We start from the raw sequence: 18,322 nt of genomic DNA, 5'->3' as shown, positions 1-18,322 counted from the left end.
AATTTGCCACTACTCAGATCTTAAAGCTTCTCGAAAAAAGCATCAAAATAGCACAACCAGAGAGTGAAGAAAAAGCAGCATAAAAGCCACAAAGGAGCGACAAAAAAAGAGACGAAAACACGAGAAAAACGTGGTAACAAAGCAACAAAAAAGTTACGATCCATTTTGTGGGTCTCAGCTTTCAACTGAGGCGTTACACTGGCCACACTCTCCAGTCAAGAAGCTTTTGGATTTGGGTAAGGCTGAACTGGTCGAAAATGTGCTCGGTTGAGGCAAGAGGTTAAAACCAGGTTGGAAACAAACTTCCTAAATCCCAGCTCCTGTCCCTGATAAAGTCCCGATCGGTGCCAGTGCAGCCTCCTGTCACTAAAGCTCAGTGGCTGGAGGTTCTCAGCTTTCAAATGAGAAGTGGCCTGTCCACAGATATGTGTGCTTATTTTCACGTGCAGCTTTGAGCAAACCAAGTTCAGCTGTAAAGTAAGACACAAGAGTTTACTCACTGAGCTTTAACTAATGGAGGCTGCACGAGCTACTGTAATACTTCTTGGATTGAAACTACTACCACACCACTTCCTCAAAAATCTGAAATATCCATAAATCAACTCACTTGTTTTGGAGCCGGGGCGGTGCTCACTGTAGAGAGAGAAAAGAAGAAAAAAAACACAGTTACAAACAGAACAAGCTGCTCATCCATCCCATTAGCCGGAGATTGCTGTTGGACATTTTCAGCGTTTTGATCCGGGTTTATCATTAGCGGACAGTGAGTCACTCTTGATCCAATGACGGGTTTCTGCAGAGAACCACACGGCGTCGCGGCTCGAGGAGAAAATCATTATTTACAAAACCAATCCACGGGTGACTCACACGGCTCGAGGCTTAGGGGCTTCAATTAGAGAGAATGAGCTTTCAACGCAAATCCACAGCCAAGGAACAAGACTGTAATGAACCACGGGAAACATTTGGTTTGTTATATCACGTCCTTATTGGAAAAATGGCACAAGGTGAAACATAAGAGGGAATATTAAAGAATTGTCATCGTGCGACCATACTGTACGCAAGGGCCATGATGGAGAAATGGCACTTTCCTACGAATGTCAACAACATTACATCGCTGGAACTACTGTGTTCTGAATGCCCAGAAAACTGCCAAGTCTCTGCTGCCAAACCCGCCGGAAAATATCTGAAAAACCGAACAAAATCTGCAGACATTCAGCGCAGCAGGATTTTTTTATGGAGGCAAAACAACTTCCTCCAGTTAAATACAGATAAAACTGAGATAATCGTCTTTGGCTAATTCATGCTTTTGTGTCCAGCTGGTTAGACTATTGTAACGGCCTGTTCACTGGCCTCTCTAAACGAGCTGTTCGACAACTGCAGTACATTCAAAATGCTGCGGCTCGAGTCCTGACCAAAAGCAGGACATACGACCACATTAGTCCAGTGCTCCGGTCTCTACACTGGCTTCCTGTTGCTCAGAGAATAGAGTTTAGAACAGCCCTGCTTGTGTATATTGTCAAGTACCAAAGTACATCTCTGACATGTTACAGCTGTATGAACCACCTCGGGCCCTGAGATCGTCAGGGAGGGGTCTCCTGGTGGTTCCCAGAGTCACCACCAAACACGGTGAGGCTGCGTTTCAGGTTCATGCAACAAAGGTCTGGAACAGCCTCAGTGAGAACGTGAGGCAGGCCTCAACTCTGAGTATTTTTAAGTCCAGGCCGAAAGGACACCTTTTAACTGCTGCCTATGGAGATTGATTGTATATTAATACGTTTTGGTGTATACACATGTGTTTTGATTGTGTTGTTGCTGTCAGGTACATGAAATGTGCCATACAAATAAACTTGCCTTTATGTTTTTACAACTTTACAGAGCCCATATGCTCTGTACCAGAGCACAGAAAGCGCTCTGTTGAATGAATGAATGAATGTTTATTCAGTTACAAAACATAGAACAAAATGTCTGTACAGCAAATTCATTGGAGAAAAAAAAAGGAGGGTAACCAAAAAGGCGTAGGCTGAAGCTGTGGCTATGCCGACCCTTTCTCCCGTATGTATATGTGAGCCCCCGATTACAGCGACATAGAAGCACAGCAAAGGTAAGCCTTTCCTCACAATAATAATGCTTATGTAACAGGAGCAGACCCTCCTCAGTGAGAGGATTTATAAGCTGCTGTGGACATTAGCATTAGCCTCGTTAGCATTAACGGATGTAATGCGATTAGCCTATTGATTTATGATGGAATCATGACTGTAGTACAGAGATGGTATGACCCAATATGAACAATTATGATGCTTTTAGACTGTGATTTACCGTTGTCCCAAACATGTCCCAAGTTCAGGCCGTTCACACTTGTTTGAGGCTGGCAGCGCATGCGCAAAGTGACACGTTTTTCAGAAATGAGGAATTAGTCCATTGATAAACGGTCTCGGAGCCGGAGTAATGGGGGCAAGTTCATTAGAGCTTTAAGGGGCTCAGATCCACGTATTTGTATTAACACACTAACTCTGAAAAACAAACCTTTCAGTCACAAAGAACACAACAGACCAAACCCTGTCACACTACTCACTTCTTGGTTAAAGCTGCACTCCCTGTAAAACCTCTCAGCCGTCGCCTAAATGCGTTGTCCGTTCTCACAGACCCTTCACATCCTGATAGTTGAGGCGTGAACAGGGCGGACCACCAATGCTAACACTGTGCTAACTTAGCCCGTCACTTCCTGGTTCACACTGGAGGAAAATGCTCTATACATTTAGACACAACAGTGCACGCCGTCGGATTTTCCGTCACAAATGCTGCGTTTACAGTGTAGATCTATGAAGCCAAAAGAAGTTCACCCTCCCAAAAAAAAAAAAATTGGATTACCGCAGCTTTAATTGATGTATTTTGTAAACAGGACTTTACCATTAACCTCACAGTCTCCGTCCAATTACTGTGTTTTGCAAAGTGAATGTAAACGGCTCTGAACCTGCTGATAAATGAATTCTCCCGTGTGTCAGCACCTCGTCCCTCAAACGTCTGCAAAGCTGCTGTGTCTGGGCTGAACCCGTAGAGAAAAAGGGGGTTCTGACCTGCGGAGCCGGAGGGAGGAGCGCCGCCCGCCTTCTGCCACTGCGTCGCCTCGGCCGCCATCTTCCTGATGTAGGCCTCGTTCACCGTCAGCAGGATGTTCTCCGGCTTTATGTCCGTGTGGATGATTTTGCATTTGCTGTGGAGGTAGAACAGGCCCTGCAAGACCTGGAGGAGCAGCAAGAGGAGATTTAGAGATACCTGAGAACTGTACGACATTGTAATCCCTTTCTAAAAGCTTACCAAACCGTAGAAAAATTAAATGTATTGCAAGTTTTTCCTCATGTTGTGTTTTCATATAAATTTAAGCCGTTTATGCATAAAATTGTCAATATTTTTAGCAACAAAATCTAATGTTTTTATCTTTATTTAATATACAGTGGGGGAAAAAAAAGTATTTGGCCAAAATCCAATTGAATGTCTATGTGAAACTGACCAAATACTTTTTTTCCCCACTGTATCTTGACCAAATTAAATATTGAGTCATTCTTGACCCAAATTTAAAGGCACACTGCGTAACATTTTGGACTATACTGTACCATCAACACATAACTTGCTCTCAATGACCAGCTCGACACAGAAAATGCTTTTTTTTGTTGCAGCGGGTTATCAAAGAATGGATCTGGATGAGGGCCTAACCTGCTTAACTCTCAATTCTACTGACTTGAGTCGACGTCGCCATGGAAACGAGCTGGAGACGTACCCACTCCCGGTAAAGTTGTAGTCATGCTTTAGCAGAGCTGAGCCGCTCGGAGTAAAAGGACATGTTTGTTTGAGGTATTTTTCAACGGTGAAAATATCTATCATAAAATAAATGCTTGTATTTCAATTTTGTTTATTGGGTCAAATCTTACGCGGTGTGTCTTTAAGTAAAATACAAAAATACAAATAGAAATATTAAAGGGGGGGTATTATGCAAAATTGACTTTTTCAAGCTTTACATCATGTGATTATGTCATTCCCTCATTAAAAACATGCCTGAAGTGTTGCCTTGGCACATTCACATATTTTTGAGTAATCTGTAAAAACTCTGATGGCGGCCATTTTAGGGACAGGTTTGCCTGAGTCCTCCTAGGAACGCCCCCACCTCCTGGAGACGCCTCCGAGCTTTCGTCACCAGCCGAGTAACCAACCACTGCTCCTCAGCAGAACCCCCTCCCCACTGATGCCACAGACAGCGTGTGGAGGGGGCGTGTCGGAAAGGCTCAGAGGTTCTTAAAGAGACAGAGGCCTATTTCAAGACATTCACTACAGCCATTTTGAGAGAGACATTTTATACAAGGCAGTTATTCTAATTTACTGCATTTACAGACCAGCAGAAGGTTTGGTCATCATTGTAGTGTGTTATAGACTGGTGCTATGTGATTGAAAAAAACATAATACCCCCTCTTTAACTAATACGTTTTAGACATATTAGTAACTCTTTGATCACAGATGCATCTAATTTATATCTAAATGCCATAATTCCACACTTTCATTACCGCATGGCGAGTTGGTCACAGGCGTAAAACAGCCTTAAGGCCCCTGGAATCATTGTGCAAAAGTTCTTAACACCTGGCCAAAAAAATGGCTTCTTTCAAAACGAACCTGTTACCACAATGTAGTGTAACTGGTGTGTATTTAAAGCAGAAGAGTGTATTTAAAAAATAATGCTTAGGAATGAATGAAGAGTGTGATCACTTAACTCTAACTCTGATGGAAAATCTCCATGACTTTGCATGATACTGTTCAGGGGATTCTTTACCTGTTTGATGATACTTTTGACACAGGGCAGAGGGAGGCCCTGATAGTTGGATTTGATGATCCACTTTAATAAGTGATATCCCAGCACCTCGAACACCATGCAAATATCTGACAGGTTCAATCAAGTCAAGGACAACAATAAAACGCTCAATATGCTCGCATTCCAAACTCTATTGCAGTTTTTGTGAAAATGTATGTTGCATATCTATATCTCCAGCATTTGAGAAAAGCTTGAAATATTTGATAGTAAGGCGAGACACGGCAGGTGAATGGGAGAAAAAATAAATGTAGAGATGTCAATTTGAAACTTTTGCTGAACATCACAGATATAAATGTGAGAAAAAAATGTATTGCACTTTTTCGGCGCAGCAGCTACTTCCGGGTTAGCTCCACCTCGCAGACAAAACATCATAAAATAAACATCATGCGGGTGAGTTTTGTCATTTTTATATCTGACATGAAAACTAAGATGTAAAGGGAGGAAAATAGATAAAAATCTCCACTTCGACCACTGCGTGAAAAATCAGTACTTTCACCTGCCGTGTCTCGCCTTATCTACATGATTAGCTGGTTTAATATCAAGACCCAGTGGACCTAATGTTTTGTTGTTTGTGAAGGTTCTTGTACAGCCTGAGCGACTGCAGTACGTGTCAATTCACAACACAAAGGATCTACGTATTTACTAATGCAAACATTGGGATGAGGGGAAATCTGGATATTCAAAACCAAACTGGACAAGTTATGCAAAACAGACAGGAAAGAGTGCTTTTGAGCAGAACTTTGCGGATGTTCCCCACAAACACGGGTGAAGGATACGTGTGCCGTTGACTCCAGAGATCTTGAAGTCGTCCAGAAGCTGCACCACTCGCTCTCTGTTCGGGTCGTTGGGGTCTGTGTTCCTCACCTACAAAACAAAAGTAAACAGTCAGTGTTCCTGCATCTATTACACAATATTTACAGAAGAAATGACAATAGGGAAGTACGGATGGGAATCAAAAACCGAGGCCGAGGTCCACCTGGACGGATGAGCTCCAGCCTGACTGTCCTCTTAGTGCTGGTGTTACGCGGCACTTTCATCTCTTCAGCTTTACCCAAATCTAAAAGCTTCCTGGATGGAGCTGACAGCCTATAGGCCAGTGTAGTGCCTCATTTGAAAGCTAAGACCTGCAAAACTCATCTAAATGGATCTTTTTCCAAATGTTATTACTGTGTTGTCATCACGTTGATATTTTTTTCCCATCACTTCAAGCAAAACTGTTGAAAATGCACTGAAGCAAGAAGTTAAAAAGGCTCTCCCTTCTAAGATAAGATAAGATAAGATAATCCTTTATTGATCTCACAAAGGAGAAATTCACTTGTTACAATCGGCGTCAAGAAGATCACTCAGAGTTAATAAAGTGCAGCTGATACAGAGATTATTGCACATGTTACTTCACAGTCTTATTGCACAGTCTGACAGCAGTGGGGATGAAGGCTTTGCGGTAGCGCTCCGTCCTGCACTGAGGGTGTCTCAGTCTTCCACTGAGAGAGCTGCTCAGCTCTTCTACAGTCCCGTGCAGTGGGTGGGAGGTGTTGTCCATGATGGAGGTGAGCTTGGCTAACACCCTCCTGTCACTCACCACCTCCACAGAGTCCAGGGGGCAGTTATTTTGTTTTGTAGGCAACAGCTATATTTATGTTTTGTGTGTGTGGGTGGGGCCAGGTAGCCATGCAGTTCATTATATGGACAGGTGGGGGAACCCTTGTGGTGTGGAAGCTGGCCTGGGTTTTAGGCCCAACAGTTTTTTGATTGTGCTGTGAAAACTGTGGAACTCTGTCTATATGTGAACTAGTGGAACTTGGACCATATTAAACCAAAACGTCTCCGTTATGCTGTAAGTCTGGACATTCCATTTGTTTTTATTAAAAAGCAAACGTCAAGCATAGGCTACAGCCCAGGCTGCTTACTATGGCAAATTACCCTCAAAGATTGCCATAACAAGCATCTATAAGAAGTGTTAAAGTACTGGACCGATGAGGAATATCGATAAATCCTTAACAATGCCACACAGATATTGAACTTAGTGGCAAAGTCCAGCCTCTAAGCCTCTAAACGCAGGCTCTAACTAAGTGTAACTTACTGATTTTAGCAGCTTTATCTCATCCAAAGCCGTCTCCGTGTAATGCTCGGCACTTTTCACCACCTTCATCGCCACAAAGCGCTTCTCCCTGAGATCGGAACACAGAACGGGTCAGCATTGTGGCTTTTGTTGAACACCGTTAACAATCATGTTGAAAAAGTCAGACGTACTGGATGTCCCAGGCCAACCACACGGTGGAGAAATGTCCCCATCCCAGCTTCCTGATCACGTGGTATTTCTGATTGTACAGGTCCCCGATCTTCACATTGTGATATCCACCTGTGGATCAATGAGAAGTGTTATTTCAGCATCTCCCGTGTGACCGTATGTCGTGCCCTGCTAGATAGATAGATGATACTTTATTGATCTCACAGATGGAGAAATTACATTCGATGAGAGAGCATCCGGCAGCAGCACCCATTCGGTGCGCGAGAGAGGAGAGAGAGAGAGAGAGAGAGAGAGGAGAGAGAGGAGAGGAGAGAGAGAGAGGAGAGAGAGAAGAGAGGGGAAGAGAGAGAGAGAGGAGAGATAGAGAGAGAGAAGAGAGGGGAAGAGAGAGAGAGAGAGGAGAGAGAGGAGAGATAGAGAGAGAGGAGAGAGGGGAAGAGAGAGAAGAGAGAAAGAGAGAGGAGAGAGAGGAGAGAGGGGAAGAGAGAGAAGAGAGAAAGAGAGAGAGGAGAGAGAGGAGAGAGGGGAAGAGAGAGAAGAGAGAAGAGAGAAAGAGAGAGAGGAGAGAGGGGAAGAGAGAGAAGAGAGAAAGAGAGAGGAGAGAGAGAGGAGAGAGGGGAAGAGAGAGAAGAGAGAAAGAGAGAGAGGAGAGAGAGGAGAGAGAGAGAGGGGAGAGAGGAGAGAGAGGAGAGAGAAGAGAGAAAAAGAGAGGAGAGAGAGGAGAGAGAGAGAGGGGAGAGAGGAGAGAGAAGAGAGAAGAGAGAAAAAGAGAGGAGAGAGAGGAGAGAGAGAGAAAGAGAGAGGAGAGAGAAGAGAGAAGAGAGAAAAAGAGAGGAGAGAGAGAGAGAGAGAGAGAAGGAGAGAGAGAGGAGAGGGGAAGAGAGAGAAGAGAGAGAGAAGGAGAGAGAGAGAGAAGGAGAGAGAAGAGAGAGAGAGAGAGAGAAAAAGAAGAGAGAGAGAGGAGAGATAGATAGATGATACTATATTGATCTCACAGATGGAGAAATGACATAGATGCTGTGCAGTGTGGTACCTCTGCAGTAGTCGTTGGGGTCCTCCTGCTCGTCGTCATCCGAGCCCAGGATCTCCTCGTCCTGGTCGGGCAGAGGAGAGTCCGCCTGGCCCTGAGACCCTCCGCCTCCGCCACCGCCGCCGCCGCCGCGCCCTGGAGGCTCTGGTCTGAGGGAACAGAGAAACGGACCGGTGAATAAACATCAGGCCACTTTAAGAACATGCTGCAGGACTTTTGTGATTTGTGTGGATTTGGTGGGACAAAACGGGCCGCTTCATATTGGATTTGCTGCGGCAAGAGCCAGTATTTCTGCACCCATTACATGGCTTTATAGAGGTGTCACGGTGAAAGAAAGAAAGAAGGAAAATTCACAGTGCAGGGCCTGGAGTTTGGAGCATCACGGTAACACTGTTATGGACTGTTATGCGAATATGGAGCGAGTCGTGGACTGCATTATACTTTAGTACATGAACCTACGACGAAAGGTCAGCCTTCTCTTCCCACGGGCACTCTGCAATGATTGTATTTACACATTATTGTAAATATTTGCACTAAACTTGCATATATCTAGTTCTTAATCATTTCTATTGGGTCGGGACTTCTTTTTTCTTAATCAATTCCGATTAATTAATTACATACGGTTTAATGCAATTCAAAATACTAAGCAATATTTCATTTGTTTCCTTCTTCCTGCAGACGCTGCTTAGGGACGAACGGCGATTAAAGCCAAAAACTATTTTACTGTCAAACCGGTTTATTCACACAGTCAAGCTGACAAACTGATTTATTTTGGAGAATTATCTTTTTTAAATCAAACTGCTTTTGTCTTTGAAGTGTTTGAAATGATCACACAGGCCTGACATCTCCTCTTGTGTTTTGTCCCAATCAAGAAGAAAATCGAAATAAGTTTAAAAAGAAGCTGAAAAATAAATACAATCCCAAAATAATTGCTGCTTGAATGCGATTACTTACAAAGGCCAAAATGAACTTGATTCAACATGCGGTCTTTAAATAATGTTAGTCTTTGACAGCGTTTATTAGTTCATACAAACATTTCCATGGTAACAGGAAATTTATACCATTCCATCTCGGGCTGCACGATTAGCCTTTATCGAATCAAAATTGTAATAACTTAACCTCTAGGAGCTTTTTTTCCGTCCTTTTCCACCTTGCGCATCGTGATAGACATGTTCCCAATCAGAATGATCGAGCCTCGCTGCAGAAGGATCATGTCTGTCTGAAAACAAACTCCACGTGTGTCTCGTGCAAATTATTTTCACCACACGTAACAAACGAGTGTTTGGCGACCTGTGGGCAGGGCTGTGTCACAGAATCATCATTTCATCGCACAGCGGGTGGGTCCAAACAGCCCATGGCCTCGGCTCATTATGCACTAAAGTAACATCTTTACAGACGGTTATTTACGCAAATATGAGGCGGATTTTCATAAAGCAGCGTTTTGCAGCTTGTGATGCGGACTATGCATTTATGAAGCTGAATGGAGGGAAAAAGTGGCACGTTTATTATTAGAGAAGATTAAAACGAAGGGTGTTTTTTCTGACAACTCCATAAAATGCCTCTTTTCCTCTTTCCTCTGAGGCTGCGACGTAATAACTGAGCACCGTGATGTTTAACAGCAGTTTTAAATAATAATAATAATAATGCATCGGTTTTATATAGCGCTTTTCTGGACACTCAAAGACGCTTTACATTGCACTATTCATTCACTCCATACTCGGTGGTGGTAAGCTACTATTATAGCCACAGCTGCCCTGGGGTAGACTGACGGAAGCGAGGCAACCAGTCTGCGCCATCGGCCCCTCCGACCACCACTCACTCACTCACTCACTACATTCGCTAGGCTTCCTGGTGTTACCAAACGGTCTCCCATCCAAGTACCGACCAGGCCCTTCCCTGCTTAGCTTCCAAGGTCTGACGGGATTGGGCATCACAAAGGCGGTATGACGTTTATCTGCAGCTCAACTGCATGAACAATAAACACAACGCTATATATAAATTAAACTCACAAATCGAATCGCAATATCTGTCAGAAAAATCACAATTAGGTTTTTGTCAACTCTATTACCTTATTCACGTGGGCGCCGCCATGAATTGTGCCCGCCCCTTTTCTCCTATCCTTTAACATGACTGGAGAAGTCCACATAAAATCAGCCACTCCATGAAAACAAAGCCATTTTTAGGCCGCCCAGAGAAACGCTGCAGTGTTGACATGTCGGTGCAAATGAACATTGGACTTTTTACACAAATCAATCGACTAAACATCAGATTTGAGCGGAGAATATTTTCCCTCGTTCTCCGTTTAAATGAACGGGCTTCGCGCTCGACCGGAAGTGTCTGGACAACGGAAGTGCCGAGACAACGAAAAAAAGTGGCAAAAGTGGACGGGGCGGAATAAGATGAATATCGCCACATCGTCAGGTCATTGAACAATAGTCATGGACTGTATCGAAGCGTGGACACTCAGGGGCTGATCTGATACGGATTGCGATACACCAAGTAATTATGAGATGTAAAATGTTGACCTTAAATGACATTTATTGAAGTGCTAAGATTGAAAAGTGATCAGATATCTTGTCCCAGCTATCGCCAGAGGTTCCCACCCTATTATCAAGCCACCAAGTCAGCAGAGTCACACAAAGCATCTCAAATATGCAGCCTCAAAGTGACAAAGTGAGCAACTCGCAGCTCACTGTGTATCTGCGAGACTTCAGAATCCAAAGTCCTCAATCTCACACAGTTTCGACAAACGCACCTTTCACGTTGTCATCTTCACAGCCCGACGTTCGCAGCCTGCTAAACCAGTCCCTTTTCCTGGCTGTCTGCGGAGGCACTTGGTTCTATCCCTGTCCTCCTGACACATCGCGGTATCGCAGGTATGTGTGAGTCAGTCTCCTCAAGCCTCCCACTGAAGCCGCTCCACAAATAACTGATATTAAAAAGGATACAGCCCCGGCAGCATTAAACTTTAACGCTCATTATATGGAGCTAAATGTACAAGTGGTGTTCTGTGAATAGGACATGTGCTGCTGCTGTTTAATGCAACAGGGCTATAGTGACGGGGAAGGTGTTTCTCTTAACCCGTTTTATTCCCGGAGTGCAAACAGATTTCAAGTAGTCGTTACTTCTGGATGCCTGAGGTTGATCCCGTTTTTATTCGCAGTAGAGTGAAATCTAATGTGCCAATGTTAGGATAAGAATACGTTTGGGATGCTAGGTATGAGTGTGGAGCACAACCAACAACAGAAACTTAACCAGTTGCCATCCACTGACTGCAACTTGTGTTTAACTCATTCAGACCTTCTCCATCGAATTGGCTTGTTGCACGGTATGGCTATGCTAGCTCCTCTGACCTGAAGCTGTGAGCGCCAGTACTTCCGGTCTGTGTTCTTTTCCTGGAATAATCTCGATGAGTTCAGAGGAGACACCTGAGATCATAAAGGATCGATAGTTTGTCTTGAAGCTAAAGGCTAACATGCTATGAAAGAACTGAATAAACGCACTATTTCAAATGTTTAACCTCTGAACTCCCGCCTGAACCGAGAGCATTATCTCCAGTTCAGCTTTACCCAAATCCTGTAGGCCAGTGTAACGCCTCATTTGAAAGACCTACAAAACTCATCTAAATGGATCTTTTTCCGCACGTCATCAGATTTTTTTTTGTCATTTTTTGTCTAATTTTTGTCTAATTTTGTCTAATTTTTTTTGTTATATTTTGTCTAATTTTTGTCATTTTTTTGTCAATTTTTTGTCATTTTTTTGTCTAATTTTTGTCATTTTTTTGGTCTAATTTTTGTCATTTTTTGGTCATTTTTTTGTCAAATTTTGCGTCACTTCTTTCTCACATTTCCATCATTGTTTTCGTCTCATTTCTGTCGCTATTTTCTCACCTTTTTTCCAGAAGCTTTTGGACTGGGGTAAAGCCAAACTGGAGAAAATGTGCTCGGTTCAGGTGGGAGTTAAGGGGTTAATGCATGAAGTTAATGTTAGCCTTTAGCTTCAAGACAAACTCACTGATCCTTATAAACATAAATATTTACAGCAACTCGTTAACCTGAGGAAGTGATCATCTACCAGGAACTGTAGGAAATACCATGATTTGAACGGGTCTAAGCTAATCTTAATGGAAAAGAATACAAACAGGAAGTACTAGCGCCCACAACTTCAGCTCAGAGGAACTAGCGTAGCCACATTGTGCAACAAGCTAATTACTCTTTAAAATATCAACTACTGCTAACAATTATTCAGTCTTCCCTCAACATGCACACAAACCCATTCCTAAAGGGCCTATATCCTGCAAAATTGACTTTTTGGAGCTTTTAGCCATGTTGTTCTGCTATTTCCTTGTCAAAAACACCCCCAGAGTGGTTTTTGGCTTCATTCACACAGTTCTCAGCAATCCTCCTGAATCCCGCGGAAGCGCTTCCAGGTCAGGGCTGAAAACACAAACGCACCCCCTGAGCGTCTGAACAGATGTCGAGTTTGTATTGAAGGATGTGAAGATGGAGCTCTTTCTAACCTACTCTGGACACGCCTGTTCTTTTTTCTTACTTAGCGATAATGTCGCGGAGAAAAGCGCGTTTGGCTACGAGAGGTGCAGGACTTTTTTCAACCTTCCTAAAGCAGAGGCCACTCGCCAGAGGTTGGAATTTCTTTCAGGGATTCAGCGACTATCAGCCAAAATAGTGTTTTTCTGTGACTGTTTCTGATGGATGTTTGGTGAATCTTCTTAAAGTGGATTAACTTTTATAAACAACGCGAGTCCCCAATGTGATGGAGATGCCAGGACAGAGCGGTGGTGAGTCAAAACGCGTGTTAGCTTGTGTGTTAGCGTGTGTGTTAGCGTGTGTGCTAGCCATAATGAAGCTGTGTTGCAGATGTCAACTCCTTATAACTGCATTGTGAAGTAATTTCACTAATTGCTGTGATATTTATATTTATTTTATTGCTAATAATGCATGGGCAGATCCGCTCAGAGAGAGGGGGCGGAGTTAACTGAATCGAAGCGTCTTGTCTTCTGGGTTTGCAAAATACCCCCAGAAAATACTTATATTGTACCTCTACCACTATGGAGTACTATTTTTTTGTGAGAAATATATCATAAATGCCTATAATTTACTTTGGGATGGCTAAAATAGCATCATACAGATCCTTTAAATGCATTTTAAAATTATAGAATTGCAAATCTAATCACAATGACCCCCTCCCTCTCTCTTCCAGGATAGACTTTTAGGGAGACTACCTCGATAGCGCTAACTAGAGCAAGTCACATGATCTCTTCTCATCTCTAAAGCAGCTGCCGTCTTCAGGCCGGGCGCTATAAGTAAACTATTTATTTACTGCTCGTAATCTAATCCGCTCTGCGACGAGTTCAACGCTGTGGTTCAGAAAAGGCTTAGCTGGTCGTCTTTTAAACGCAGCAATAACCCAGAGGAGCCGCGGCGCGGCACGCGGAGCTAATGGCTTTTTAATTGGTTTGGCATCACGGCGTGAACGTGTGTCAGCAGAAAACGCCGCGCTGCTGTGCTGGCCTCATGTTTATCAGCTGTGGAACGACACGGGGCTCGCGCGAGACAAATCCATAGAGAAACGTCAATCAGAATTATGACTCAGAATTCTCACGCGCTGGACAAAGCTATGTGGGCGACATGGCTGCAAAATGAAACCTCCAGTCTTAAGATTAATCCAGTTCATCTTTATTACATAGAGCCGTCTTTATTCTCGCTCGTGGCGCAGTCACACAGGCAAACTGAACAGCTTCGCACATGCAAGATGACCGTCTCGTTTGTAGCGACGCCGTCCTTCAGCCAGGTGGAAGAAAACGTATACTGCTTCATTATAGACAAACATATTACGACAATTTCATACTTTAACCACATTAACCAAGTGCATTTTCTCTAGTTCAGCTTCTCGACTGGAGTTTACAGCCTATTGGCCAGCTTAATGCCTCGTTTGAAAGCTAAGACCGACAAAACGTATGTGTTTGTCACATTTTGGTCCTGTGTCTTTTTCTTGCCTGGATTAGATAAGTGGATAGTTTTATTCCCTTGCTTTCTGTCACTGTTTTGCTTCTTTGTTTCTTTTTCATAGTTTTTTCATAATGTTTTTGTCGTTCTTTTTTTGTCTGTCTTTGTTGCATTTACGTCCTCGTTTTCGTTGCTATTTTGACGCTTTGTTCAAGAAGCTTTTAGATTTGGGTAAAACCAAACTGAAGAAAATGTGCTTGGTTCAGATTGATTTTTTTGGGATAATGCCTCAAAGGGCACAGGGTTGGTGCTCCTTAACTAAACAGTACTGTAAAGGTTCCCTGTATTTTTTTCATTCATTTTGATAATAGAGAATAATCGTGAAATCACCATATTTTTCCTCTCAAGAATCGTGATTCAAAACTTTAGAGTCATGACATCCCCATGTCAGGTCAGTGTGTTGGATTTATCTGTATTTCAGTCAGTTGGACCTGTCACTGATTGAAACTCCAAAACTTCACTTCAAACAATGAACCGTTATTGCCAAAAATGTCAGCTGGAGGGCCGGGGCAAACAACAACATTGACTAATGTGGCTGGTCTGGAGTCACAAACCAACCGTATTACTTTCATGGCAGAAAGGGCTTTCAGCTGGCCAACATCATGCTCATATTATGGACTATTATCACCACTTTTGAAAACCTCTCAGTGAAACAAATGGACCTTAGTTTATACGCGCTGACGGAGAGGACTTTGAATTTTGGAGACGTTTATGTTTCATGTGGGTTCTCCCAATAATGACATGGCAGATTCAGATTCTAAACCTTAGACTTTTTAGAATTAACTGTGACACATTACATTAGGGCTGGACAATGAATCGAATATTAATCTCATCATGATTTTAGTAAAGGTTGATCACAATAATCACGTGGCGCGTTTTAATCGAGGAGAATTGGCCGGTCCGGTCGCAGTATGGAAAAAAAGACATGGACGGTGCAATGCTGCGGCGCCTGTCAGGTTAATCCCAGGGAAAAGACTCGGTCCAAACAAACAGGAAGCGCAGGATGGCACATGCGGCACAAAGAGGAGAGGACCTGGTGATTTTACGTGTAAAGTCGTTGTGTCGCTTCTGACATTATCCAAACATTCACATTTTTAGGGGGAGGCTGTACTGCGACGCTTTGTTTTTGCCGCCGATGTCGTTTTATCTGTTTACATGCTCGTCCAGGAAACCACATTTATTTATTTTTTTCCTTTTAAAGGGACGTTCCAGGATTTTTGACATAGGGCGTCGTTTCCTAGTTATCCAGAGTGTTGCTGATTTCTGGAGATATTTTTTTTGTACTTTATGGAGTTCTTCTGTTTGAAGAGTTACGTGGCGCTAGGCTAATGCAAGGCTAGCGCATTTCTACGATATCAGGCAAATCACTCATAACCCCAGACTAACCATATAAATGTCTGTGTCGATAGAGTAATTTTAACCATTTTGCATTTAAAAATACCTTATATTTGAGCAGCATCAGCCTTGTGATTGTATAAACTACGCAGCGGCGGAGGGATCTGCTAGAAAATAGTCCCTCAAAATGCGATCATTCATGTGATGCAAGGTCAGTTACATTCCAAAAATATATTCTATCGACCAGGGGCGGACTGGGACTGAAAAACTCTCCGCCTTAACCGAGTGCATTTTCGACTTTTGATTATTATTTTTTTGATCGGTATCATCAGCAAAAAGAACGGGAAATGTGGTCATAGAAACGGAAGCAAAATCATTAATATAAATAATAAATAATAATGGTTCCAAAATTGAACCTTGTGGTGCACCATACTCCACGGAATTCCTTTTAGATTCATGTTCTTTTATGCTGGGCTTTACCCAAATCTAAAAGCTTCTCGACTGGAGATCAACAATGTTACGCCTCATTTGAAAGCTAAGACCTACAAAACTTTTCGTCACGTCATTTTTGTCATATTTTTGTTGTTTTAATTATTTTTTCTATCATTTTTTGTCCGTGTTTTTCTCATATTTTTGTTGCCTTTTCATCACATTTTTTGTTGCTTTTCCAGCACATTTTTGTTTTGTTTTCATCCGCTTTTTCTCGCTATTTTGATGCTTTTCTTTTTAGCTTTTAGATTTGGGTAAAGCTCAGATGAGGCGGGACCGGTAGCCCTTCTGTGCTTTTCCAGAATGGACATATGGCCAGTCCGCCCCTGCTATCGACAAACATTTATATGGTTAGTCTGGCGTTATAAGTGATTTGCCTCAGGTGCTCTGTGGAGCGGGTCAGACTGTTTTTAATGCAGGATAGCTGATACCATAGAAATGCACTAGCCTAGCACAAGCCTAGCGCCACGTAACTCTTCAAATATAAGAACTGCATGAATTACAAAAAAATATATATCTCCAGAAATCAGCAACACTCTGGATAACTAGGAAATGAGGCCCTATGTCAAAAATCCTGAAACATCCCTTTAAACAAAAAAATGGGGAAAATAACAGTGATTATGTTTTCCCAAAATCGCCCAGCCCTACATTACAATATAATATTACAACACACACCTCTCTGTGCACCTGCCGAGGACGGAGATGCTGCATACGCCATAAATAATCACTTTAACGGCACAGCGTGAACCCGAACTGACCGAGGACTCTGCGAACCTATTCAAAGCAACGCAATCTCAACGGAAACTGCATTTGCGACACAAACAAAATTACACTGTGTCCGACAATCGATAATTGCCACATTCATGCTTTAACGGAATCCTTAGTCCCGTTTCTCGGTCTAGACTTGGGTCCTAAATTTAGTCTCGGTCCACTTTCAAATATAGCCTGGCGAGTTATATCAGCAAGGGAAGCCATGTTCTCGTCAACTTTGATTGCTTAGTTTGTCCAATCTTACAAATATGCTGTAGATAAACTAAATACTTTTAAACTTAAGCCCCAAGTTACAGCCCTATGACAATAATTTGTACTTAAACAAAGGCGTAATTACTACAGTGAGATTGAAAAGTGACTAAAAAAATGCCCCTGGTTTGCCCCGTGCCGCAGTAAACACATAGTTTGGACAGACCGTTCCTCGGCGTTAAAATAGGACAACCCCGAGCACTGGCATAGTTTGACATCACCAGGAACATTTTCGTAAGCCTGTACTTCGACTTTTACCAGCGCAGAAGCTCAAATTTAAACCAGAATGCGCTCATGGAGGAAGAAAACGATGCAACAGGAGAAAAAGATTGAACTAAAATATCATTGTAGGAATTCCTGAACTACTCATACCTGCAAGAGGCTCGGATTCCCATGGACAGAAGTCGCCGGCTCCCCGCAGCGTTCAAGGGCTAAAACAATCCTCTCGAGCCATGCGAGAAACGGGCCGGATTCCCAAGCGTCAAAAATGAAAAGTTGATGGCTGAAACTATGAGTGAAGGACGATCCGATGAAGGAAAAAAGGGAGATGAGTGGACTGCAGCACTGCGCACACGGACTTTTACCCACGCGTTCAGCAAAGCGCTTCCCTCTCCGTCCTCCCCCCTCTCTCTCTCTCTCTCCTCCTCTCTCTGGCTCTGGCTCTGACCGAGAAGTCTCCTTGGCTGTCGCAAGCGCCGGGTCCCGCCCCCTGCACCGAGAGCTGTGCCGTGATTGGCCCAGGCCGGGCAGCACTGCATTGCAGGTGAGGAAGGACACAGCAGCAGCAGAAGCAGACCAAAACATCAGTGCCGATACTTCATGCTGAGGAGCGTTTGCCTTTTCTGCAATTATTTGATCATTATTTGAAAACACATCTCGGTCTCTGTGTTGGATTTTGTTGGTTAGAGAAGGGATTCCCAAACTTTTCTGGTCGTGACCCCCAAATGAACCAAAACAAACCACTCGAATTGCCATTTATAATCATTTCAGGTGCAAAGCATTGAAAATGTGGTTATTAACGCGAGACGCTGTAGGTGAACTGCTAGAAAATAATATAGAGCACAATTTTGACAAAAACCTGATAGCGATTTCTATATTTGATAAATTTAAATGCAAACACGGCTAAAATGATGAGTGAAGTCATGTTGCGTTTAGACTTTAGTCAAACAACATATTCTCGCTCATATTGCCCCACATTAGAACAAAACACAATAATCTACTTTCAAAAATGTTTGGTTTTATGTGGACAGCGCCCTCTTCTGGAGGAGTGACTCCAAAATTCAGAGTACCTCTGGGGGACAGCCACGTGACTAGTGTAAGTC

General features: G+C 43.1%; 1 protein-coding gene across 2 annotated transcripts in view; it reads right to left on the bottom strand.

Annotated features, from left to right (window-relative positions):
* The window catches only part of srpk1b (SRSF protein kinase 1b), a 35,692-nt gene that overhangs the window by 12,100 nt on the left and 5,270 nt on the right, over positions 1-18,322 (bottom strand). For both annotated transcript variants that reach the window (XM_079582174.1, XM_079582175.1), the window contains exons 3-9: positions 8,134-8,279; positions 7,103-7,211; positions 6,933-7,020; positions 5,629-5,716; positions 4,814-4,920; positions 3,072-3,237; positions 608-633 (exon numbers count right to left, since the gene is read on the bottom strand). In XM_079582174.1, the coding sequence (XP_079438300.1) occupies positions 608-633; positions 3,072-3,237; positions 4,814-4,920; positions 5,629-5,716; positions 6,933-7,020; positions 7,103-7,211; positions 8,134-8,279 (730 nt within the window). The remainder of the gene's footprint in view (positions 1-607; positions 634-3,071; positions 3,238-4,813; positions 4,921-5,628; positions 5,717-6,932; positions 7,021-7,102; positions 7,212-8,133; positions 8,280-18,322) is intronic.

Source organism: Gobius niger (genome assembly GCF_951799975.1).
Source record: "Gobius niger genome assembly, chromosome: 24".
Lineage (NCBI taxonomy): Eukaryota > Metazoa > Chordata > Actinopteri > Gobiiformes > Gobiidae > Gobius > Gobius niger.
This window is presented reverse-complemented; position numbering and strand designations above follow the sequence as displayed.